This window comes from Mercenaria mercenaria, unplaced genomic scaffold (genome assembly GCF_021730395.1).
Source record: "Mercenaria mercenaria strain notata unplaced genomic scaffold, MADL_Memer_1 contig_794, whole genome shotgun sequence".
Taxonomy (NCBI): domain Eukaryota; kingdom Metazoa; phylum Mollusca; class Bivalvia; order Venerida; family Veneridae; genus Mercenaria; species Mercenaria mercenaria.
In genome coordinates, this window is record NW_026463697.1 from 42,791 (window position 1) to 70,182 (window position 27,392).

Here is a 27,392-nt window from a genome sequence, read left to right on the forward strand (position 1 = left end):
GCATCATAAAAAGTCATTAGCCTATAATAATGTGTATGAATATGCGTTAAGCACTGAGGTGAGGTATCTTAAAAGAGTCAAAAGCATTGAATAATGTGTATGAATATGCGTGAAGCACTGAGGTGAGGTATCTTAAAGAGTCATTAAACTTTAAATAATGTGAATGAGTATGCATTAAGCACTGAGGCGAGGTGTCTTGAAAAGTAATCAACCTGGACTAACGTGTATAAATATGTGTTAAGCACTGAGGTGAGGTATCTTGAAAAGCTATAAACCTAGAATAATGTGTCTGATTATGCATTAAGCACTGAGATGACGTATCTTGAAAAGTCATTAACCTAGAATAATGTGTCTGAATATGTGTTAAGCACTGAGGTGAGGTATCTTATGAAGTCATTAACCTAGAATAATGTGTCTGAATATGCATTAAGCACTGAGGTGAGGTATCTTAAAAATGTCATTAGCCTAGAATAATGTGTGTCTGAATATGCGTTTAGAGTCGAGGTATCTTAAAAGAGTCAATAACATTGAATAATGTGTATGAATATGCGTTAAGCTCTGAGGTGAGGTATCTTAGACAGTCATTACACTCTAAAAATTGTATGAATATACGTTAAGCACTGAGGTGAGGTATCTTAAAGAGTCATTAACATTAAATAAAGTGTATGAATATGCGTTAAGAATTGAGGTGAGGTATCTTAAAGAGTCATTAACATTAAATAAAGTGTATGAATATGCGTTAAGCATTGAGGTGAGGTATCTTAAAGAGTCATTAACATTAAATAAAGTGTATGAATATGCGTTAAGCATTGAGGTGAGGTATCTTAAAGAGTCATTAACATTAAATAAAGTGTATGAATATGCGTTAAGCATTGAGGTGAGGTATCTTAAAGAGTCATTAACATTAAATAAAGTGTATGAATATGCGTTAAGCATTGAGGTGAGGTATCTTAAAGAGTCATTAACATTAAATAAAGTGTATGAATATGCGTTAAGCATTGAGGTGAGGTATCTTAAAGAGTCATTAAACTTTAAATAAAGTGTATGAATATACGTTAAGCACCGAGATGAGTCTTTATAAATTAAGTTTGATAAAAATGTGGATAATGATGGACAAACCTAATTTTCAGACAACCCTTATGTCATAATGTAAATATTATATCTTTTTATTGCACTGAAAAAGTTCAAAGAAACCACAACAAAATTCTTCACCTTATTATCCTTTTATTATATCTCAGTATCATGTTTTCTGAAAAGTACTTTGAAAAAGTGTTCATACAAGAAAAATGTTTACAGAAGACAATAGAACAATCGATTTATTGTAATACTACAGAACATGTAATTTGATACATTTTATCATATACAGTGAATATGTATTAATATAGCTTATATCAATAAGTACAAAGAATGTTGTAGGAGGATGAACAATATCATTGTCAAAAACATTAAATGTACAACTGTCTTCTTTAAAACAAGAGGTCCATGATGGCCCTGTTTCGCTCACCTGAGTTAAGTTGCTTGCTTGAACAAATGTCTTTAATAACACTTCAAAAACAAGAAAGTAGGGCAGTAGGTCATATTCATGGTCACTAAAAGTCAGTTTAAAGATTATTGTGCAAAACTGCACATGTCATCCAAATTTCAAGGCTGCATCTTAAAAAAAAAAGGAAGTAGATCAGTAGGTCAAGGTCACAGTCAGATGACCCTCATCACTTGGGGTCATCGGGTAAATATAATTAAACAGTCTAGGAAATATGATCTGATAATTTTTGAACTGTTTTTTCCTATATAACTCATATATCAAGTGACCCCTGGGGCTCGGCCTCTTCACTCCAGGGGAATAATTCAAACAAGGCAAGGATACATACAAAATATCAAAGGCATAGGCCTTGGAACTTTAAGACAAGAAGATTTTAAAAAATGTTAACCAAGAAAACTAATTTTTTAAGTCCAAAAGGGGCAATAATTTTTGCAAAAAGCAGGATGGAGTTATGTTTCTTGATGTACAGGGTCAGCTTATGATGGTGAACAAGTGTTGCAAGTTTCAAAGCAATACCTTTGATAGTTTAGGAGAAAAGTTGACCTAAACATAAAACTTAACCAAGAAATCAGATATTTTCTAAGTACAAAAGGGGCCATAAATCTGGCAAAAAGCAGGATGGAGTTATGTTTCTTGCTATACAGGGTCAGCTTATGATGGTGAACAAGTGTTCCAAGTTTTAAAGCAATAGCTTTGGTAGTTTAGGAGAAAAGCTGACCTAGACATAAAACTTAACCAGGCAATGCCGACGCCCGCTCAAGTGATGACAATAACTCATCATTTTTTTTTAAAAAATCAGATGAGCTAAAAAAGTCAGTTCAACAACAAAAGCCTGTCAATCATTATAATCAAGTGGTCAAAGTTGCAAAGCTATATGACAAACAGGTTAGGCATAATATAGACTGGTACGAAAAACTTAACTGATTTCCAAAAAAGGGCCATAGTTCATCCAAAATAGTGGACAGAGTTATGTACTCGTGTCTATAGATATACATGTAAATCATGATGATGAATAATTGTTCAAACTTTCAAGCCTCATGTCAAATAGTTTTCACAAAACATGGACTTGCACAAAATTAGTACTAATTTCCAAGTCCCAAAAGGGCCATAATTCAGTCAAAATAGTTGACAGAGTTAAGTACTCTTGCCTACAGATAAAGACTGTTATTATAAACAAGTCATAAAAGTTTCAAAGCAGACGTCAAACACTTTACACAAAATGTGAACTGGTACAAAAAACTTAACCAAGATTTCTATGTTAAAAGGCATGGTGATGGTAAAAAAGTGTTGTGTCATAATGTAATTATCATAGCTTTATATTGCACTGAAAAAGTGCAAAAAAAACACAACAGAATCCTTCACCTTATTAGTAGCCTTTACTTATACCTCAGCATCTCTTAACATTTGTGTGACGCTCACACTCACGCTGATGCCAGGGCGAGTAGGATAGCTCCACTATTATATATTCATATAAAAGTTGAGCTAAAAAGTGGTCATGCAAGAAATGTTTACATAAGACAATAGAACAATCATTTTATTATAATACTATAACTGTAATTTTTTACAGTGTATGAAATGAATATGTATTAACATAGCATATTTCAATAAGTACAAGGAAAGTTGCACAAGGATGAACAATATCATTGTCAAACACTTTAAATCCACAACTTGCTTTTTAAAAAAAAAGATCAGTTCAACAACAAAAGCCTGTCAATCATTATAATCATAAAAATTTGAACATCCATAACTGCAAAACATTCTTTTCTAATAAAACCATACAATATATAATAACTTAAAAATGTGCATACTTTGAATATATCTAAATTTCAAAGCCTTATTTCAAATAGTTGATAGTATAAATATTGAATGGTATGCTAAACTTTACTACTTCCTATGTCCAGAAAAGGGCCATTACTGAACTAAATGCCTTGTTCTATGTAAGTAGACTATGAACTTCAGTGAAAACAAGTGGTCAAAGTTTCACAGCTCTATCAGAAACAGGTTATGCATAATACAGGCTATGAACAGTGTAAACAAGTGGTCCAAGTTTCACAGAAACAGGTTAGGCATAATACAGACTGGTACCAAAAACTTAACCGATTTTTAAGTCTAAAAAGGGCCATAATGTAGCCAAAACATTTGACAAAGTGATGTATTATTGCCTACAGATAGGAATCATGATAATAAATAATTCAATATAGTTAGCCCTCCCTGTTCTTCCAACAGTCTAACAAATAAGAGCTGTCCGTAAGACAGCACGCTCGACTTTTTGCAGTGCTTGACTCTGAATAAGAGCTTTGCCAGTAAAAAGTCTGTAATACTTTTAACTAAACAATTCTATGTTTAAAAGGGGCTTAACTCCATCAAAATTCAAATCAGAGTCAGAGTTATGGAGAGTGTTTCTCCTGGTGTTGACTTTCAGTAGTAAACTACTATTTTAACTTTCAAGTCAATAGCTTTGATAGTGATAGAAATATTCCACTTCATAAAAAAATAGTAACAACAAAGGGAAGTCATTCTATGTTCTTGCATTACGTCTCATGATGGTGAACAACTGTGCCAAGTTACATCAAAATCCCTCCATGCATGAAAAAGAAATGCTCTGGACAGTCATTCTTGTATTTGACCTTTGTCCTGTAAGTGTGACCTTGACCTTAGACCTAGGGTCCTTGTTCTTGCTCATGACTCTCTGTGACATGGTTGTGAACATTTGTGCCAAGTTACATCAAAATCCCTCCATGCATGAAGAAGAAATGCTCCGTACAAAGTCATGATTGAATTGAACCTTTGACCTCCAAGTGTGACCTTGACCTTTGAGATAGGAACCTGCAGTCTGTGCATGACACTTCGTGTCACTGAGGTTAACATTCATGCCAAATATGAACGAGATTGCTACATACATGTCGAAGTTATGGTCCGGACAAACAAATCCGGATGGACACACGCACCAAACAGCCATTTGGACAACTATGTCTTCGCATGCACAAGCGGGCTTGACAAAAAGAGAAAGTGTAAGAAAAACTTTCCATATTCTGTGTATAGTCCAGCTAAAAATGTCTCCAGTAAAACTAGCAGCGATGCTTCTTGTTTCTCTTAATAATATCGCTAAGGTTCACTTCCGTTTTTAGGCATTCGTTCTCAGATTTTTCTAAAGGCCAGTTCTTCTCGAAGCTAACTGACAATACCATATAGTCTTTAACTAAAACGTACATAATGTACTTAGTTCCAACTCTGAAAAAGGTTAGATAAATATTTCTTGATAAGTAGGTAATAAAAGCTGCTTACAGAAACAACTATTGCTACATTATTAACGAAAATGTACCTATTATGAGCATGACTTTTTTAATTTTAAGACATATTTATTTTCACTTATAATCCCTACTTATAATCCCTATTTCGGTAGAGGACAATACAAAACAAATCTCAAAGACCTAGGTCTTGTGGTTTCAGACAAGAAGATTTCTAAACTTTTTTCCTGTCTATGTTCAATTTGGGACACCAGGGCTGGGCCCTTTCTGACTCCAGGGTGATAATTTGAACAATCTTGGTATAAGACGGTATATATTATGATAGACAAGATATCAGAGCCCTAGGCCCTCTTGGTTGCCATGGCAAACTGAAGTTCTGCATGATATTAATTTCTTTGAACAATTTGGAAAGAGGGCAACCTAAGTTTCATTCCTTTCAAGCTGTTTGGTTTGGTGTATTTCTGACCAGTGGTTTTCCAGAGGAATTCTTTTTAAGAACTGTTGACCGACAGACCACTGGTGAACACAAAACGAAACCGATGACTTTGCCTCAAGTGAGCTAAAAATGAAACTGCTATACAGCAAATTAGGAACTGTTGACACACAAATGATGGACCAAAACTACCTAAGAGCACACAGTGCACAGGTGAGGTAAGAACAAGCTGAATTCTGAATTTATAACTTACAACTTGAAGTCTTTTAAAACCCTATCGAGCCTCGAGTTTTCTTTCACTATATTAAGGGTTGTAATCGGCAGGCCTGTTACTGGAAAGCTGAAAATCAAATTTGACGACAGTTAAAAAAAACGCAATAATGATCACGATTTTTTATACAAGCAAAACTAACATGTCAGGTGTGTCACAAGGTGAAAATGTGCATTTTTCAGGGGCCATAACCCTGAAAATAGGGGGCGAACCCAAATGAAAAATAGGAGGTGTGAAAGTTCATATCATGATTGAGACTCATGCAAGGTTTCATGGATCTATATCAAATACTTTTTGAGCTAGGCGCTTCATGAACTTCGGACAGAGGCACACATGAACAGGAGCAAATCTTTATGCCCCCACCACTCATAGGGGCACAAAAAGTAATAACATGTAAATACTTACTCATTTTCAATTAACATATTTTATCAACAAAATCTTTTCTCTTTTTTTTCCGATTCATTGTTTCTGCAAATGACATACATAAACCCATTAGGGCGGCAGAAACTCTTAACATAATAAACTCTGAAATATGAAGCCACTAACCTTGGATCTCTCTTTGTGCAAAGCAAATCCTTAGCCATCTTCATGTATAGCCATTGCTCATGCTGCAAGAAATAATTCAGAGTATTTCAGAATAGCCTAATTTTTTTCATCTGTGAAATAGAAAATGAACAGTTCAAAAGCAAGAATGTAGAAAGTGTTTGTAAAATTTCATTCGAATCTTACTGAACATGATTGGCTTTAGCTATATTGCTTTCAGTTCAAGAAACATATTTAGTATTTTATCTTTTCACTGGATAATTACAACACATTTCTGCTATACTAAACATATTGAATTATGTATTCGCCACATCAAATAAACAACTGAAAGACTCCTATGAAACCCTATGTGTAACAGAATTAGAACAAATAATGTACAAGTAAGGTAGTTTCCATGTACCTCAATTGTGAAAAAATCACGGCCAAAATGATGCTGTTTCTGGGAAGTCTGTATGAAATTTTCTGTGTCTTTGCAAAATTTGTGATGCCGCAAATGTTCTAAGTTGTCACTGAAATATGTTTTATAATTACTGGTTAAAGATATGCTCAGTACATCTAGAAACTGAATATTTTTTCCCATATTTTTTTTTACTTTTCTTGTACACATATATTTGAAGTTTTGGTGTTTAATTAAAGTATCGTTGAATTGGTAGAAACCTGACAATCATCCAAAGCAAAAACTAGAAAAAAATTAAATATGTTCAATTTTTGGTAAATTATTTAGTTCAGAATGTTGTCTGTAGACCAAGTGTTGCATTTCTAGATGTACTCAGTATATTAGTGCAGGATGAAGCGATTATAAAATAGTTACCATTGCAATAATCCATACATTCATGAATGAATTACACATGTAGATATATGACCCTAAAAACTGTGGTGACAAAATGTGTGCATTTAATTACACCAAGAGACTTGATCCTGAACATGGGTCTTGTATATGATATACTTTGGTTGTTACACCACAAATGATAGAATTATTTTCACCAAAAAAGTAAAGGTCAATGTTCAAATTCAGCAATTTTTACAAAATTCTAATGTGTCCGATGTATGTATTATTGGTTATTCAGAATATTAACATACCATTGTCGGTTATCACAAATTACTGTGTCTTTCAACTCATGTAGGATTTTGTTGTACTGAAATAAAAAGAACATTAAACTTTAAAACAATCATATATTTTTAGTGATGTCAATGCACTGGACAAGCGAACCTTATTATTAAGAAAGTCTAAGATTAGTATGCAAAACTGTACATGTCATCCAAAGTTCAAGGATGTATCTTAAAAAAAAAAAACAAGAGCTCTCCATAGGATGACACATGCCCCCGATGGCACTTTGAATGAATAGTTATGGCCGATGTTAGAGTTTAGGACCTTTGACCTACGGACCTGGGTCTTGCGCGCGACACGTCGTCTTACTGTGGTACACATTCATGCCCAATAATTTTAAAATCCATGCATGAATGACAAAGATATGAACTGGACACGCCCATACTTAAATGAAGGGCGTATGAGAGCTTTGTTCTGTAACTTGATGTATAATAAAGTTTATACAAAAGTAAAAAATGATATACATTTTTACACCAGTCTTTCTCTTCCTTGACTATCTCTACATCCCTGTCATCATTAGAGTCCAAAATTTCCTTGTTGTCATTGTTTTTTCCTTCTGATTTCGCCTTCAACTTTGCATCTTCATCGGTAGGCTGAAAATTAAACCAGTAATGTTTAAGCATTACTTTTAACAGTTCAGTGAAAAATTATATATATATATATATATATATATATATTTTAACACTAAATGGCGCAAATATTAATGACTTGATATATGCTCCTTTTGACTTCTGAATTACTTAATATTATTATCAGCTGATATTTAAACATTTGCCATTGTATGATATGTACCACACAGCATGGACAGAAATAATATTATTTTGGTGTAACACTCATATTCCACTTAACTAAGCCTCTTTTTTTGGAGGAAGGTGGTGACAGGCGAGTGGTCTGAGGTGTTTGTACTTTTCACTGCTTTAATATGGCATTGTTCCGCATGGGTTCAAATCTTGGTTTCTGACCTTCAACAGTGCCCTTGATCCATAATCATATGAATAATCTACTGATTTCCCTGTATCCAGGTAAGAAGTTTAATCACCTAGCTTGTATACTTCTTAACTAATTCCGGTAGACAGAATTAAGGATTAAAGAAGCAGACAGACAAAGGGCATTCCTGAATTATCCTACTGGTGTTCCACTGGTATGGGACTAAAAGATCATTGCTAACAGAGAAGATATTATAAATTGCACAATTATGTTTTTATTTACACTGCGCAATAAACTTGAAGACAATGTCTTAATTCATACTTTAAGTTATTCTTACCTTGTTTGAACAGTTGTTACAATAGAAATCCTCTGTTTCTTCTGTGACATTTAAGCATTCTGGGTGAAACCATTCAGAGCAGGTGTCACATTGCCAGTACTTCCTACAATTATTAAAAGATACACATGTGAAAGCTCTATGAGTCAGCAAAGGATGTGTAGATACTTTTAAACAGCAACTATTAAAATAGTCTGGAAACTGTTATTTCTATTGAACTGTATAGAATTAAGCAAAGGTTGTAAATTCTGATGGAAAAAAATAACTAACCTGCCATCGTCAGGCTTCTGGCAAACACAGTACGTTCTGGTGGCTCTTTTTAATTTTGGGTAGACAAATGACTTTCTCTCCTGCAAAAATAGTAGTGAAAAGAAAAGCTATATATACCTTGAATTTTTAGAATGCTGCATTTATATCCTTAACTTTGATATGATATAACACCCACTGTGAACTACATTATAGACTTACAACAAATCTGAGGGAAATTATTTGACTTAAATATATAGATTAATCTAAATTTTTGAGCACATATGTATTACAATGCATAAGGGTTTTGAATTAAATATATGTCAACTATAATACACTTACATGACTTCTAATATTCCTCAGCTTCACCTGAAATATTTCAAATATTAAATGTGGATAAGTTTGCATTCAATGTAAAACTTCAATTTTGCTACTATCAATATCTGGAAAAATCTAATTTTTTCCATAATGGCCATCAACGTTTTGATAGCATGCTATATGACTGTATACAAATATTTTGATGATGTACATACTGTGAAAGTACTGTAGTAATTTATCTTTTTAAACAATGTAATTTTTACAGTAGTACTAGCATATATTATTGTTAAAAATATCATCTGCTCAAATGATTACTAACTGAGGGTCATGATGGCACTAGGTCCCCCACCTGAGATACATTGGTTGCTTCAATAGTTTTGAAAGATAATTATGCAAGCAAAATGTCTGTGAAATTCTTATGGAACAGTGTATTTGTAAAAACTTGGTAAAAGCCAGCAGTTTCTGACAATGATTTTTAAGGTGTGCCAGCTGTTTCTTACAAACACTTTTTTTAAGTTCGCAGTAAACAGACGCACTGCCAACCATGTTTTAACAAATCAAAGTAAACTGAATCTTGGTACAGAGTCAATCTTGGTAGCTGGGCACACAAGGACAATTTATGCAAAATTTCATTTAAATTAGGGCCAGCAGTTTCATACAAGAAGATTTCTAAGGTTATTATTATATCTGCTATTTCCCAGGCTTTTAATATCAGACTAATATGGAACTACCTCAATACACATAAAAACTGAAGTCCATTTATGTACCTTTGATATTGTATCAGCTATGTAAAGTACAGCAATGCTTTAACTCAAACAGACCTAACGTAAGTGAAGTTTCTTAAACAAGAGGACCATGATGGTCCTGAATTGCTCACCTGCCCCCACATGAACTGAGTCTGACGTCGTTTTTTTCTCTTATTTGACATAGTGACCTAGTTTTTGAACTCGGTCTCAGCTGAGTTCGAAATTTTGATATTAATTTTTTGAAAGTTTCAACGTTAAATTCCAACTGAGACCAACCACCAAAACTCAATAGTCATTTGAAAATAGTTACTATTTTTATATTTCCTTTTAACTAGGCTATTAAGACACAAATGACAAATAAAGTTTCATTAACTCAGCTGAGACTGAAAGTGTTTTGTGAACACGGAGCCAAAAGAGCTTACACTTGTTCACTTCATGCTCTGGTGAGATAACAAAATATTGTGTTAAAATATAAATTAACCTTTTTGTTCCCAAGTCTTTTTTCTGCAGGCTTGTTTTCACCCTTTTCTGTACACTTTCCGTCCATGTTTTGACCCTCTTCTTTACATTTTTCGTCCATGTTTTCACACATTTCTGTACATTCTCTGTCCACGTTTTCACCCATTTCTGTACATTTCCCTTCCATGTTTTCACCCTTTTCTGTATGTTTTCCTTTAACGTTGTCACCGTTTTCTGTACATTTCCCTTCCATGTTTTCATCCATTTCTGTACATTTCCCTTCCATGTTTTTGTCCTTTTCTGTATGTTTTCCTTTCATGTTTTCACCCTTTTCCGTAGGTTTTCTTTTCATGTTTTCCTTCCTTTAAAGATATTTTTTCCTTAGTAATATGACATTTAATTGCAAGTCATGTTTATGTTTATAACAGTGATAAGAAACTATTTCAGAAACTTATTTCAGAAATGTCTACTGGTACTGATGATAAACCCGGATGATAAAGTCGACCACCTTGGAAATATTCGATTGCAAGCGGTTATTTATAAAATTGAACACACCATCTAATAGTTTCCACTTACAACACCAACTGGTGTAAACAAAAACAAAATTGGTAAATATTCTGTATAAATTAATGACTTACATTTATTCGTATAAAAAATATTTATCCAAAATTACTGGGGAAGAGGGTGTTTTTTTGTGCATGCTCACTGTCAAAACATGAAGGCCTGACATTGGGTCACTTTTCATTACTTGATCAGGAATGACTGTTGCAGCTTTTTGGGGAAAGTTTCAATATAATAAGACGAAGAAAATTTTGTAAATGACAAAGTAGTCGAATTTATCATCAGTCAACGTTCATACAGTCCCCATTTTACAAACCCCTTTCAGGGCCTCACTTCGTGTGAGTTTGCTTACTAAATATAAAATTTGAATTTTGTACAGTTTTCAGCAAATGTTAAGCTTTATTTTTATACCAATCATTGATTTCATTTTGCAGAAATAAAAAAGTTACAGGTAAAAAACCTCATTTTCTGTTCGGGTTTATCATCAGTACCAGTAGGTCTGCAGCTTCAAATACCAAAATATTCAGGGCATATACTGACACTTTTATAATACATCAGAAAGGACCTTTTAAACGATTTGACCCCTGTGGGATTGGTGTTTTTACTGGGTTAAACAGACATGTTGTGCTAAAGCGCAGGAATGTTCATATTGTTAGGATATACTCAAAATTGAATTCCCATCAGCAAAGTACATGTGCATACATGTAGAGGGGGACACAAGAGTATAGACCAATGCAAATGTGACTTTCATTTTCAAGTTTAGCCTGTTAACACTCATTTTCTTCACTTCCTGTAAAAGCTTAAGGTCATCTGCCATTACTTTCTGTTTTGTTAAGAACATATGTATGCATGGTCAGCTGATAAAAGTGTACCTATTAATGGAAAGCAAGCATTATGTAATTGAAGCTGAAAGTCATAATACCTTTTTTTAGAGTGAATTACTATTGGTGTTTGAATCTGCTCATCATTTGTTATCTGAACATCGGAGTAATCACTGACATGGTCCTGCAAAAATATATTTAAATTTATTATTCTTGGTAAATTCAGTACATAAGTTTTTTAAACAGTTTTATGCTATTAATATCAATACATGTGTATCTTAAATATATGCCCCTTTACATTATGGGGATTATTCATAGAATACTGCATAACAATAGTCAGCATGGAATATTTCTAATGTAAACAGACCTAATTTTCTGCTGAGATACTTTGCAGTTGTCTATAATTTCCAATGAAATGAAACATTCTCTTAACTCATTATGCATCATCATTTTCTGTCGCATACTACATGTTACAATGTCCGAAATTCATTCAAAGCTGATTAAACTAGAGATGCTTCTGAGAAAAGCGCATGTCTCCTACAACTGCCTAATAATCTATATAGCAAGTCAGTCTTTATATACTGTTTACTTAATCCACATGTGCATGCACTTTCTTGACACCAAAAGGACGCCTATACTACTAGCAGTATAGGCGTCGGTTTGGGGGCAAAACTGCGCAAGAAATCTGAGTGTTTTTGGTAATGCAAGTGCCATAATTCTGAAGTGCCTAGGCCAATTTGGCTAATTATCGAACTTGGCCGAGCACTTATTGGCAGACAGCTTTTGTTGAAGTTTGGTGAAAATCTGATGAGAAAGGTTCGACTTAAAGAGTGCTGACAAGCTTTGTGACAGACACACGCACAGACAGACAGACAGAATGGAGTAAATCAATATGGGAGACATAATAATAAACATTTATGTAAAACTGCAAGAGTATTCAGAAGTAAAGCATAATCATATTAGATAATCAATTCATAATGGAAACAAGGAACTGCTCCTCACAGAATCCACTGGAGTTGTCTCTGGAACCATCCCAAACTTTAATATCCTCAGAGCTATTCTCTCTCTCTCCTGCTTTATCATGTCTGGTGTCCATCCCAGCATTAATGTTCTACCAAAAAGGTAGTTTTCAGCCACCAAAAAGAAAGCAAGCATTACGAAAATTAAAATAAATGCATAATTATTTAAGTAATATCTAAATAATTAATTCAAAACTTTATTCTGTTCAACTTCCCTAAGGCTACATTGTAATTTCTCTTTAAGTAAATATAGATGAAGGTTGAAAACAAATGATTCCAAGGAATTTCTCCATAGTGTACCCTTGTAAAATTTATGGCATATCATTATCTAAGCTATGTAACTGAAGTAGTCAACCATTCTCAACTTCAGTTTAGGTAAAAATTCAACTGGCAGAATTCTTCACAACTTTAATTATGTTCCTTTATATTGCTGAAGTCAATGCTCTAAGAAACTGATGGCAGAAAGCACAATTAGATTAGTACTTATGTTCATGCAAAGTTTCACTTAATTGTGGCAAGTAGTTTTTGAAATTAAGTGAACACAGTACCTTGTTCAAAAACTATATTGAAGACTTAAAAATATCCTATTATTCATGCTTTGGAAATGAAGTTCTTTATGCTGTTTCTGTGTAAGTATTTTTAATAAAATAACATCAAGATGTTGTCTTAAAAGTTTTAGACACTTAACAAGAAACTTTTCATAATATATACATGTACTGTTGTCCATTAAACATCATGTGGAATTGGTATCTGCCTTATCGTTCTGTCAAAGTGTTCAGTACAGAAAATTTACAAAGTTATGGAAATTTGTGATTTTAATACAAAGAAGGACAAATCCTGTTACCTTTATTACAAACACACCACAGGAGTCTGTGTCTCTCTGTTTTGAATGGGGTACAGAGGTGACTGTCCATCCAGAAACTTCACTGTTTTCTATTCCTCTTTCAACTCTTCCTTGCATGAATTCACTGTAATAAACAAAGGCAGACATTACATTTCAGAGAAAAAAGTTCGAACATCATCAAATCATGGAAAGAAAACATTGTTTTACATGAAAATTTAACAGCATATAAAACATTTATTCTATTCTACAAAACCATTGTCGATTTTTCATATATGAAATCTGTTAAAGAATGACGGCATGAAGGTGCCATACTTCTGGACAGTTAAGCGCTTGTAAAAAATCACAAATTTTAAAAAGCTTTAACATGTCTTCATTTGGATGCGCAACAAAGCATGAATGTTTGACCTTATCGACAAATGTTTACATTTATTTCTTTAAATTTGGCATTAAATATCTGTTGTTTTGTGATATACTTCTTAACCTTAATGACAAGGGATGTCTGCTATTGAAATCCTATTTGTACAGATCCTTAACAAGTATTAAATTCCTTATGTGAGTTTCAGGGGACATTTTCCATAACATTGTAAATAGCTGTAACCTTTTTCCCTGTGACAAGCATAAGGATATTAGCATATGCATACCCGGTACTCTTTGCTCAAAGCCTCATGAAATACCACTTTCCGTTTGTATGCATTGAAAGTTAGATCAACTGAAAAAGTCAGTTAAAGAAAAAATGACAATGCAACTCATAATTGATACAAATTTATAAAACATTTGAAGTATCATTGTCCTTTTCTGAATACTTTAAAACAAATATAAAAGGAATGAGGAAAGAACAGAATTAACTAGTAATACATTTAACAATAGGAAAAACTAAACAAACTAGAGCTATCACTAAAGGTGATGAATGTACCCCCCCCCAAACCCCCCCACCCCGCATGCACTGACACAGTACATTGCAATTTGACGTACACAAGATTGCATAATTATGTCGTCTGTATGTGTAAAGACTGTGTATGTATAAACTCCTGTTCCAATTGTAGAAACCAAGTTATCAAGTTATTTAATGTAGACTACGGTCCAGAAGACAAACATGTGCAAAGCCATATAACCAACTTCATAAAAATGGCATTAACAATAACTGTGCAACTGTAAACTCTGGTTTCACTTACTACCAATTCTGTAGAATTGTCTGTTTTGTACTTTCTAATTCTCCCATTGGATTAATATAAACTATGGTTTTTGTAGCTGGTCTTATAATCTAATTGTATAAAAATTTCCAAGTAAACTTGATAATGGACATGATATAAGTAAACATTTATATTCTTACCAACTTTAATCCACATATGTAGAAGACAAACAACAATTTGTCACTTTTAGAATAATTAAGCAAGATTAACATTTAACAAAACTGACTTCTAGTCTCATATTTCCTGAATAGGAAAGTCAGGAATATATGTAGAGTATATTTTTTTTTATGTCCACAAACCTTCACAGAAATACAAATTCAGTGGAGGACTAGTTGATTGATAATTAATACAATTTCTCAATGCCATCTATCAATACTGCACATGATGGCTATTGTATAAAGTTTTTTCAGAGAATTTATTTTACCATTATTTTCAATGAAAGAGACATTAAACTATTGAGAAACAATTTTAAAACATAAAATAAAGCTGTCACTGCCTTTTTTTCCTAGGACATCTCAAGTAAATTGATTTCATGCGATAGAATTGCAACTCCAACATTGAAAAATTATGGTCTAGTACTGTGGGCCTGTTTAATGTTTGTTTTACTCCATTTGAAAGTATGATTGGGGGCAGAAGCTGAAGTTGAAATATACTGTCAAATTTAACTCTCTAGAACAACAACCTCTATATAATAGTCAATATTTGTATCTCCAAAAGGGTATTGCTCTACAGAGATTGCACTCGACAAAAGAACACCACCCGGTATCTTATACCTTATGATGTAATTGAACAAGTGATAAAAGCTTATTAATGAGAAAATTTAATTTCAAATCATTTGAGGTTAGAAAATGTGAAGTTAAGGATGAAATTAGAAAAAGAAAACTTACTATTAACACCCAATGGTATCCTCCTACTTTGACTGCAGCAATGCAAAATTCATACTGGTTTAAATTTTCCTAGAAAACAAAATAAAAGCCAGATGCATTAATCACAAGATTATACTGGTTTCCCAGTAGTTTCCGGACCCAAATCGCTATCTTTTGCCAGTAACTTTAAAACAAAACATAGTAGAAACAAAATTTTCACAGAAAATAAGCTAGGTTCTTCATTATCACCATGCAGCATTCGTATTGCTATTGCGTTCATAACACAAATGTAGATGAGGCCTCAAAAGGGGCAATTAATTCAATTAATATCTCAGTTAGTCCTAGTAGTTTTCCGGATCTTTCATTGTAACAGATTGTAACCTTTCTCTAAAAGCAAACATTTCCGATTACATTAAATATATTTAAAATTAAAGCATAATTCTAAGGCGTGATGATGTTTGAAAAGTATATTTCAAGAATTTAACAAATAATAGATTTATAATACGCCCATTACAGTTACGTCTAACTACGTTTGAATGAAGTTCTAAGTAAACATATTTTTAAGTTGTTATAAAACAATAACCTGTACTAAGTAATTGTGTACACTTCTTTGCCCTTGAAAAATAGCAGTTGCAACAATCAAGTCGATGTGCAGAACATTTCTGCTGCTCATCTTCACAAAAACTGAGAGTGTAGCATCTATGACCTATACAACAGAAAAAGTCAACAAAACAAAATAATAATTATTAGTACATATGTTTAAAGACACATCTGACAGTTTCCCATATGATTTGTATGTATATATGCCAAGAATTTCTTACAGACAGAATTACTTTAAACTTTCTGTTCTTAAGAATGTTTCCAATATACATATAGGAAACTGTCAGATGTGCCTTTAGGTTTGTGTATGTATTATCATGTGAACAAAGTTTGCTTAGTTTCATACATATAACATGGAATATGTGGCCTATACTTACTTCATAAGGTTTGCTTTGATTTGACTAAACAGCCTACAACAGATGACCAAGATTCAAACTATACCATTTGATTTAATTTTCGTGTAAAAAAAGAATCATAAAATGCAGACTGTACTTATTGGCATTTAACTTTTTAACCCTAATCATATTTGACACAACTGATTCTGCCTTTTTGACTTGTGAAGGTCATGATTAGTCTACAAATCTGACAGTATATTTTTTTTTGCCTAGCTCCCTCTTTGACAGTCATTGGCACAAAATGGGCAAAATCCTTATAAAAACATAGCAGGGTTAGGGTTAAATGGAGCAAAAGCTCATATTATGATACCTATGTAAGGTTGGTAAGCAAGCATTCAAGGGTTAAGTCAGACAGAGACATTGTTTTTCCTGCTTTAACTGGATGAGAATACATTATAATACTGGTATCATATTATAATATCTTTTTACAGTAGTAATTGCAATTAATATATAAGTACCTATTTAAAGGTAATAATTTTGTGAAAGAAGTACAAAATAACATTTTTCAAATAGGACAAATGAATGACAGTCAGGCAGACAGCTGGAAGGTGTCTTAATCCAGTTCATCATAATTTATTTGTGACCAGAAAGTAAAAACTCCTGAAATAACTTGTTTAAAATTAACTAACATCATCAGGCATTAAAGACTGTATATAGTGCAGACTTCTTTTTGTTATTGTATGAGGTCCTATCTGTACCACTGGCAAGTCATCTACTGGTTCTGCCAACAGTTTCTTAAGCTCTGCAAAGATATATTTATCATCATTGAATAACTTGTATTAAGTGCTTCTTTGCATTATTTGAATATATTATTTTAAAACAATGATATACTTTTGTTCATTTCGTTTTATATTTTTCCAATGGTTATATGAACTATAATAGTTGATTGATCACAACAAAATAAAGTTCCTATTCATGCAGGGCAATTATCAATGTCTTTTACATGGATAAACATCAGAAATTACTCCATGAGAAGGTGTAGACTAAACAACCATCACATATTAGTAAACAACTTTCAAACTATTCAATCTAATAACTGGCAATTCCTGGCATTTTTAACAGTAAATGCTATTGCCATATACCATCCTCTTGTGTGCCCCATTTTCAAAGTTATAACCATATAGCTTTGAACAAAGTTATGAAATTAACAGTTACATCTTTAAATTCACTGGTAGTAAACATTTCAACTATAGCCAGTCAATAAAAATACTGCATTCAACAAATAATAGACATATCTGAAATTACCGTGCAATAAAACCTTGTCACTCTGAAATGACTCGTCTTCTGAACAGGCCACTGTACAATCTAGATCTGCTGAAGCTGCATTTCAAAGAGTTAAGCACACTGTTATAAGCATCTACACCCCCATCAATCCTAGACCTTAACACAAGGTTAATTTCACACATGTTTACATTATAGATTACAGTTTCTAGTTAAAGCAGACTGTCATCTGATGCACTGTTTTTACAAGACAATATTTGTATCTGTTGTTGAGTTAAAAACCTTCAAATGCATAAGGAATCCTGTTTGTTCTTCAAACTGTTTGAACTTAAACTTACAAAAGTTTTTTTCTAAATATTCCAGTTCAGTAAAATCATTGTATAGCAGTGCCATAAAACATCCAATAATCTATATGAAATTGTTGTAGTAATATATAACTGTGTAACCTTGTTTTGGTAACATGTACCTACACTGCCAAAATATATGTTAGGAAGACATTTATCAATATTTTTATGTAGATTTAGGTCTTTGTTTGTATCATACCAAAATGATCTTCCAATATACGGAATACCCAACAGAAGCATTTCATAAACACCAGGAATTAATGTTTTATATGAATTTTTTACCTTCTAATGTAATTCCTTCAGGTATGACACTCCTGTCGTCAACTTCTTTACTGGCTTTACTTTTCTTTGCTCTTTTTTGTGGTCCCCCAGTTTGTTTGGTAAGACGACGTCTCTTCCTCTTTTTATTAACAGATGTGCGCAGTGGAAGTCCACTTATCTTTGGAATATGCTGTGCTAGCATTTCATCTGCCTGACTTAACAATTTTCCAACATCTTGTAATGTATGGAGGTCTTCAACACAGTAAATACTTGTCTGAATAGTTTTCAAAATGGACAAACATCTGTACTTCTCTTTTCTCAAACAATCTTCATCACTTGTTTCAAGATTATCAACCATTTCTACACATTTTGCATTCAGACATACAACTGGGCTTGATTGCTTTGTACTTTCTGTCCCTACAACACTGTCATCTACATTAAACCATGGTAGAGATCTATATTGCACTGAGAGCGTATTCCAGTCAATGTCCTCGATATTTTTGAAAATGGCCAACATATGTTTGCATGGCCAGTGGAACATTTCCCAATCAGGGCATGTACAAGATGGAATTTCCTCAGACAATATAACATGATAATTTTGCCCTGATGGTGATCTCACTTCGTATCCAGAATCTAATGGAGTAATGTTGTCTGCATTAATGTCAAGCTCTGGGGTCATCCTTTTCAGGCAATGCATAACAAATTTTTTGGGCCTATTTACCAAAAACTCTGGTACATCCTCTGAGTATTTCTTAAAAGTGGATAAGCACACAATGTTGTTCCGTGTGTACCTGAAACAAAATATCAGTTATGATTTTTTGTATACAGACACCAACACCAACATGAACAATAACCTGCATAACACAGTTCTATAATCTGTCAACTCAGCAAAATACCTTGGCACAGATATCTAAACTGATCTCTTGTGGGACGCCAACAAAAAACTGGTCAACCAACAAAAGCTGTCCATAAGACAGCATGCTCAACTTTTGTCAGTGCTTGACTCTGAATTAGAGCTTTGACAGTAAACAATTCCAAGTTAAAAAGGGACATAACTCTATCAAAATTGAAATCACAGTAATGGCGATTGTTTCTCATGGTGAAGACTTTGATAGTAAATAACTATTTTAATTTTCAAGTCAAAAGCTTTAATAGTAACAGAGATATTTGACTTTATCCAAAAATGTAACAAAAAGTTCTTAGTAAAAAAGAGGCATAATTCAGTCAAAATTCAAACCAGTTATGGGAATTGTTTCTCCTGGTGTAGACCTTGTTGGTTAATAACTACTTAAAGTTTCAAGTCAATAGCTTTGATAGAAACAGAGATATTTCACCTTATCAAGACTTTAACCAGAAATTTTATGTTAAAAAGGTACATAATTCTGTCATAATTCAAAGCAGAGTTATGGGGATTGTTTCTCTTTGTGTAGACTTTGACAGTAAATAAGTATTTTAAGTTTCAAGTCAATAGCTTTGACAGTAATAGAGATATCTGACTTATCAAAAACTTTAACCAATGGCGACGCTAATGCCGACACCGGGCCAAGTGCAGTAGCTCTACTTTTTATTCGACAAGTCGAGCTAAAAAGGCAAATCAAACTGAAATCTGGTTTCTTTTGCAGGAATATAAAGGTTGGCTCCAAACAACTCAAATCCATGTCATTTCAGACCCTTGTCAGACCACAGCTGGAACAGCTCCAAAGTACCTCAGCATTAACAACATTTGGACAAATACAGTATCACCTGGTTCCCATGCACCTAATGGTTTATAACTAACTTCATTTAAGTCAGGTTCTAAAACATTTAAAACAATTGCATAGATATCAAGTTCAATCCGTAGACCAATCCTCTTACCTACTGAGCTAAGTGGGCGGGCTAGGTCAGCAGGTCAAGGTCACTGTCAAGTGACAACATATTACCATCAGGTAATTATAATTATTAATTAACAGTCTTGGAAATAGGATCAGATGATTGTTTAAGTATTTTTCATATATAACTCACATAATAACTAAGTGACCCCAAGGCGGGGCCTCTTTTAACCCCAGGGGCATAACTCGAACAATTTTGGTAGAGGACTACTAGAAAATGCATCATACCAAATATCATATAATAAAAAGACATCAATACTCACAGGTTTTGGCTGTCTGGCAAACATTTTTCTACCATCACCTTGGCTAAACTTGACAGAGTGCTTCCACTATTAAAGTTCTTCAAATAGGAAAACTTCAGTTTCTTGTTCAACGATTCCACTCCATTTGTTGTTCCGACTTTAATGTTAACTGTATCTTTACGGAAGCAGTATACCCATCGCTGTAAAGGAATAATGTGACAGGAGTACCACCTTGCAGGTGTAGATGCTTATCTGATTTTTTTGTCTCTGTGTACATGTATTGTATATCTGTACCATGATTTTCAAAGTCCAAAGAGGGCCAAAATTCTTTCAAAATGCAATGTAGAGTTATGGTATTTGTTGTACAAAGTCAGCTTTTAATCATGAATAACTGCTCCAAGTTTTCAAGCAAAAGCTTTGGCTGTTAAGGAGAACTGTTGACCTAAACATTAAACTTAACCAAGATATCTGATATTTTCAAATTATTACATACTCATTTCTATTCCCCGTTAAGTTACACTGGTACAGGAAACGTCAATATTTTTCCATACACTGACGCCTGATTTTCATATCGGGTGCGTGACGTAATTCAGTATGTGTTGTCGCACTATTTTTTCTGTTTAGTTCAGTATTATCAGTCCTATTCAGGCTATTGAGCATATTTATGATATTAACATAATATTTATAAGTGTAGATGAGTATGTAATAAAAAGGTTATTATCTCTGCATCGGAAAATATGCACTCGTTCTTCAGCGGAAGAATATTGCGCTCCTAAAGTCGCACAATATTTCCGCTAAAGAACTCGTGCATATTTCCAGATACAAAGCTAATAACCTATAAGTACAAAATGAGCTATAATTTTCACAAAAAGCAGGACTGAGTTGTATTTCTTGCTATACAGAATCAGCTTTTGATGTTGAACTAGTGTTGCAAGTTTTGAACCAATAGCTTTAATAGTTTAGGAGAAAAGCTGGCTTAAACACAAACTTAACCACTAAGTTAGATTTTCTAAGACCAAAATGGAATCATTCATCCTCCATTTCTGGTTATGTTGGAAAGTAAGTACTTCATTTCGAAGAAAAGGTTTGAAATGTATTGGTACAAAGTTATGTCAACTGCACACCAATACTTATTTAAACTGAAATACTGTTGAAAAAAAAGCATTAAACCTAAAACAAACAAACAAAACTGTTGGGGATATGACTAAAATGTACCTTCTTCTCCATTAACCACTGTTTGTCTATCCATTTCCTAAATCCCATATTTTCTTCATATAACTCACTGGACTTAAGCATCTGAATCTGATGTAAACACTCCTCTTCAGTCCTTGCATGTGCGATACTTCGAAGTCTACAAAGAGCAAAATTGTTACATGGAGAACCAGCCAATTATGGAAAGACAATGAATACAAATCTTCAGCAAGTACATTTTCTTATTTAAAAGAATTTTGTTAATGTTCTTTTTCAATGCACATAAAGCCTCTACTAGATGATAAATATATATAGCAAATTGTACTCATGAATGTTATCTTTTATATGATGTAGCAAAATTGCAAAAACTGTTACCAAGTGAGCTTTTACAAGTCATCAACCACTGGGTTATGGCCCAGCACTTCATGTTATTACCTTCGATTTCACATTACTAGTACATATAGGTTATGATTCCTTAAAATACAACAATATTCATTTAAATGTAAATAATGCCAATGATAAAACTTTTCACTGAGGAACATAATATCAAAAGAATGAGTATATTGTCCTAAAGTTATATTATGTAAAAGAGTTTCAATTCAGATACCATCGCCAGGAGGAGTAGAATAAGCTGAGCTAATAAATATAAATATTGTTTTAATGGGTTCGTTCTTTAACTGAAGAGAACAAACTGCACCTACAGCTTCAATATTGATTCTTTGTGGCTGCCTGCACCATTTTCACCTCTGGTAAGCCATCTCTGCCACGACTGTTCACGATGAAAATTGCAGATATAAACTTCAATTCCTGAAAATAAATTAAATACATGTATATCACCAGAGGTTTAACTCTGCAATTTCTATCAATTTCTTTCATGTTTCCCACCAAAGTAGAATGAGATAGAAGAAATATATGACAAAAGGTTATATCAGAGTGGCACAGAAGCCGAATTTAAAGAAATAACAAAATTGCAAGAAATATTTTTGGTGGGAGGGGTGGATGATAACTAATGCTTTTATAATTCCTCTTCCACATGTAATGTGTTCATTAGTACATTAGTACATGTAATGTGTTCAATAGTACATTAGTACATGTAATGTGTCATTAGTACATATAATGTGTTCATTATTACCTTCAAAACAATTTTCTAGCGCTGACACTTCGGCCTTATCAAAGTCACACATGAATGAAATAGGTTCCCAGTCTTCATTCCATCTTTTCATTACATTTAATGCCTCAGAGATGCCTTCTATGGTTTCTCTGCTGAGTAAAAAAAAGCACACTGGATAGTACCCAACATTGGTGTCCACACAAATGATGAAGAGTGGGACGTCATATTTGGTGCTTTTATATGTACTATCTATCACGACCATTTGTTGACCATATCTCCGTAGAAGGCATCTCTGAAATTCTGTCTGGTGAATAAACAGTAATGATGTGTTTACATCTGTATCTTTATCTTGACCACTGAAAAATTATCAAAGGATCATGTAAAGAGATCATACCTCAACAGATACTGATATTAACTATAAATGTGTTCACTGAACACAGAGGCCCCCATTATCTCATCTTGAATATAGCTTCACTTTCTACAGCTTTGTCAACTGAATGAATATAAATGTCGAAAAAATGAAATTTTTCTGACAAGGTTTCCAAACAGTACTCAGCTATGACCTTGACATATTATCTATCAATCTGAAAAGCAAGCGGTCTTTTTCTCATCAAAAAGTATAGGCCAACTTTGATATCCTAACCACTTCAGTAAGAATCTTACTTCAAAACTTTTCTAAAACTATTTTACTGTGACCCTCAAATATAAACTATGACCAATAGAATTTATAGATGGTTTCATGTGTATATACCAGTGTACAACTTGTAAAGCATTTATAGTATTTTTTTTCAATTTAAAACAGCAGCAAAAGTAAGTAAAGCTGTCTGGCAACTGCATTGGTTAAGACCAAACAAGGATTACATCAAAATTTTTAAGTGATTATCTGTTATATGTAAGTTGATTAAAAGTGATCCTCAGCCTAAAATAACTGACATAAAACAATTTCAAGTACTTACGCTGGGCGAAAGAAAATACTGTCTTCAGGCTTGTCAAGTTTCCACTGATTGACCATAGCAATCAAATTCTTCTGATCATCATCACTAAAACTTTGAAAGACAAACAGTTATCATAAATAATGCTTAAATATTTACTTCTAAATGTGTTAGTATTACACTTGATTGAAAATAAGCAGATTTTGTAGGACAAATTTGTTGAGCATTGGCAATTTTCAGTTGATCTAACATTAAATGCTGGAACAAATAATGGTAAGTTCAATGACTACACCAAATACTAGGTTGTCTAGCAGCAAATACTTGTCAGCAGTGACTGGGAAACCCATGAGACATGAGCCATAGTCACATAAAAATAAAAAATGTCACATAAGTTTTAAGTGCTGATGAGCCCTGTGTCACATGGCTAAATTGTATTGAATGCAAAAGGAGTGAGTGATTTGGGTTTTACGGCGAATCGACACAAAATGGTCATATATGCAAAAGGATGATACTATTTAATAGTGCAAATCTTATGTAAAGGAATGTAACCAGTGTGCAGATTCAAAGTGCTTCCAGTGTTTAAAAACATGTGTTAACATCGTATTTTATTCTAGACTTTGATTTTTATGTCAGTTTCCCAATATTTGCCTCCAAGAAAGAGGAAATTGTTGCTAGTAAAAGGGCAAAAAAGTTACCTTTAAGTTTTAGTTTTACGAAAAGGATATCAAATGAGGAATTGACTTGCGATGAAAATAACAACACCCTGTTTTTAAATATATTTATTTTTGTTGAAGTTTTTATTATAAATAAACAAGCAGTATGTGCTCTTAGTGTAACACCTAGTCTAAAGCTGAGTGGATGTCTACTGCTACATGTAAAGTTCTCTGTGTTTTTAAATGATTGTTCATAGAAGTACTGGTACACTTAGTCTGCTTCTTCTTCCAAAGTATTAAATGTTGACAAATTTTACTTTTGTCACATACAGGTACATTGCTGTAAAATTCTTTTAAGAATGTTATCCAGGGTATGATTAGAGCATTGTTTGGAAGACTTAAATTTATTATCAGTGGTATAAAGGAGTACTCTTCAGTTCTACCAGGAAAGTAGAGTACACTAACTCTGAATTACACAGTATCAAATGTAAACTGCTTTTTGAACTTTGATATTAAAGCTGTGAAGCTGTTACAGTTTTAGTTACTATACTTGTATTTAATTAAGAGCTTCTTTAATCTGAAATATATACATACTACAGTGCCAATTCCTAGTACACAAGTCGCAACTGTCACATAGAAATTTCTGAATGTCACATAAATTTTTTAAATGTCCCATAATTTATTGTGTATGACGGGCCATTGTCCCATGGACAAAAATTCTTTCCCAGTCACTGTGTCAGTGTACAATATTTTTAATATCCCTTAAGACTTTCAGATTAAAATTTGCTTTTATTATTTACCATTTCCGTTTCAAGGCATGGGTGACATGACTTCTGATGTCCCTGGATGTTGGTCTGAAACGTCGATTTGTCACTGGCGCATCTGTTTCACGCTCTAGGTGACGCCCAATCTCACCTACATTGGTGACGCCATCATCTACTAACGACTGGATCTTCTGCCTCACCTCTGTATGCAGAGTTAGCCCATACCCAGAGAACTGCAATAAGAAATGTTCCAGTGCTTAAACATAATACAAAAATGAATCAATCTAATTTATCATAGTCATTTTATTTATAAAGGGGCTTAACACAATCTTTTTGTGTACATGTCATCCAAATTTGAAGGCTAAAAACAATAATGTAGGTCAGTAGGTCAAGTTCACAGTATAGTAACCCCTGATCACTTGGGGTCATCAGGTAGTTATAATTAAACACTGCAGGAAATATGATGTGATAATTTTAGAAATATTAATTCTATATAACTCATATAACAAGTGTTAACTAGATAAGTCTATGTATAATATGTGACCCCCAAGGGAATGGCCTCTTTTCACCCCAGGGGCATAATTTGAACAATTTTGGTAGAGGACCACAAGGCAATGCTACATACAAAATATCAAAGGCCTAGGTCATGTGGTTTTAGACAAGAAATTTTTTGTGCACGACACATCGTCTCATAATGGGGAACATTTGTGCTAAGTAATAGTAAAATCCTCTTTATGGATGACCAGACAGAAAAAAAAAGTTGTTAACCTTTGACCCCCAAATGTGACCTTGACATTTGAGCCAGTGTTTGTGATCTGCACATGACATGTCTTCTCATCATAGGGAACATTAATTTGTGCCAAGTGATATTAAAATCCTTTAAATGAATGACCAAAAAAGAGACTGACATTGTTACTCATGTAACTAATCATATACGGCAATAGAAATATAAAAAGAAATGTTTTTCATCTATGTAAGAATCCCTTGTCATAAAACAATAATTACAAACCTCTCCAACCATGTGACCTTCATGATTATCCTGGATCTTTAAATAAACTTGAAAATCCTGCTGTGTACTGGCACTAAACTCTTCTCTCAGCTTATCTGACACTATTCTTTTCTTCCACTGTGAAGCATGCCCATCAATCTAAATATCAGGTTTTAATTTTTAATCATATACTGACTTTACTGTTAACATTTCAATCATGGGTTCAATCTCTGCTAATGACTTTGTTCTTTTACGAGAGAAAGCTGGCACTTCATTATAGAGATTTGACCTCTAATTTCACATCATTGAAGAACACAGTAAAAGCATCTAAATTTGTAGGTATGTTACCACTCGACAAGACTGTGGTCATGAACAGGGCTCTGGTTCATTGTTTTTCAAAATTTACCAGTTAAACAGATTAAAACACAATTCTGCCAGGACGGAAACTCCAACCACTGATATACTAGTGGCCAAACCCCAGTCAAGATCAAATGACACCCCAATCCCTAGACAAGTAATGACCAACCCGGCTCTACTTTGACTCAAAACTTTTCTTTCTTAATTTCATATTTATAAAATTTATATCACAAATATACCTTATACTCTGGAAATCTAACAACCATTTTCATTCTTATCGAAGCCTGGCAGTTCATCTTCTTTGTTGCTTGTATCCTCCGTCGGCTGCTTCCATACACATGATCTCCAACTATCTACAAAATATTACAAGACAGCCTAGATGACCTCATATTGCTTGCTTTCTGGAGTGCCATTTGTGTTAAAGAACAATTACTAAGGCAATAGAAAAATAAAAACTTCAGTATATGATTCTCAAACATGCTAGACCACCAAGTCTTTACATATCTGATAACAAAAGTAAACAAGAGGACCATGATGGTCCTGAACTGCTCACCTGTCCCCACGTATGACGTCGTTTTTTTCTATTATTTGACATAGTGACCTAGTATTTGAGCTCATGTGACCCAGTTTTGAACTTGACCTAGATATCGAGATAAAAATTCTGACCAAGTTTCATGAAGATCCATTGAACAAGAGGACCATGATGGTCCTGAATCACTCATCTCTTTCCACATGACCCAGTTTTGAGTATAACGTCGTTTTTTCTATTATTTGACATAGTGACCTGGTTTTTGAGCTTATGAGACCCAGTTTTGAACCTGACCTAGATATTATCATGATAAAAGTTCTGACCAATTTTCATGAAGATCCATTGAAAAATATGGTCTCTAGAGAGGTCACAAGGTTTTTCTATTATTTGACCTATTGACCTAGTTTTCGAAAGTATGTGACCCTGTTATGAACTTTACCTAGATATCATCAATGTGAACAT

General features: G+C 33.5%; 2 protein-coding genes across 3 annotated transcripts; both read right to left on the reverse strand.

The window, feature by feature from the left end:
• Positions 1–1,210: 1,210 nt before the first annotated feature.
• LOC128554834 (death-inducer obliterator 1-like) lies at positions 1,211–14,157 on the reverse strand. 2 transcript variants are annotated; one of them, XM_053536143.1, is made up of 14 exons: positions 14,060–14,157; positions 13,419–13,542; positions 12,558–12,666; positions 11,657–11,739; positions 10,196–10,535; positions 8,993–9,019; positions 8,675–8,754; positions 8,408–8,510; positions 7,608–7,736; positions 7,116–7,171; positions 6,436–6,544; positions 6,039–6,100; positions 5,475–5,561; positions 1,211–4,771 (listed from the first exon to the last, which is right to left on the reverse strand). In XM_053536143.1, exons 3-14 carry the CDS (start codon positions 12,657–12,659, stop codon positions 4,609–4,611), a joined length of 1,341 nt encoding a protein of 446 aa, XP_053392118.1. In that variant the 5' UTR covers positions 12,660–12,666; positions 13,419–13,542; positions 14,060–14,157; the 3' UTR covers positions 1,211–4,608. The 2 variants fall into 2 exon arrangements, with proteins under 2 accessions (XP_053392118.1, XP_053392119.1); XM_053536144.1 differs by lacking the exons at positions 13,419–13,542; positions 14,060–14,157 and having other exon boundaries at positions 12,558–12,686.
• On the reverse strand, positions 12,997–26,754 carry LOC123539246 (uncharacterized; the record flags this gene model as incomplete). Its single annotated transcript, XM_053536142.1, has 16 exons — positions 12,997–13,026; positions 13,419–13,542; positions 14,591–14,679; positions 15,382–15,564; positions 16,058–16,180; positions 17,099–17,211; positions 17,715–17,789; positions 18,317–19,086; positions 20,427–20,605; positions 21,621–21,756; positions 22,298–22,403; positions 22,729–23,063; positions 23,664–23,753; positions 25,093–25,289; positions 26,066–26,203; positions 26,641–26,754. Coding segments are annotated over 16 exons (2,802 nt in total), but the record flags the coding sequence as incomplete, so codon positions are not given.
• Positions 26,755–27,392: the final 638 nt, after the last annotated feature.

Bases quoted from the DNA above. Each gene is read 5' to 3' on its own strand.
- LOC128554834 (XM_053536143.1), bottom strand. From the start codon at position 12,659: ATGCTGGGATGGACACCAGACATGATAAAGCAGGAGAGAGAGAGAATA. The intron at 6,545-7,115 runs GTATGTTAATAT...AACATATTTCAG, and splicing joins ATTTGTGATAACCGACAATG to TGACAACTTAGAACATTTGC. The intron at 6,101-6,435 runs GTACATGGAAAC...TATTTCTTGCAG, and splicing joins GTGATTTTTTCACAATTGAG to CATGAGCAATGGCTATACAT.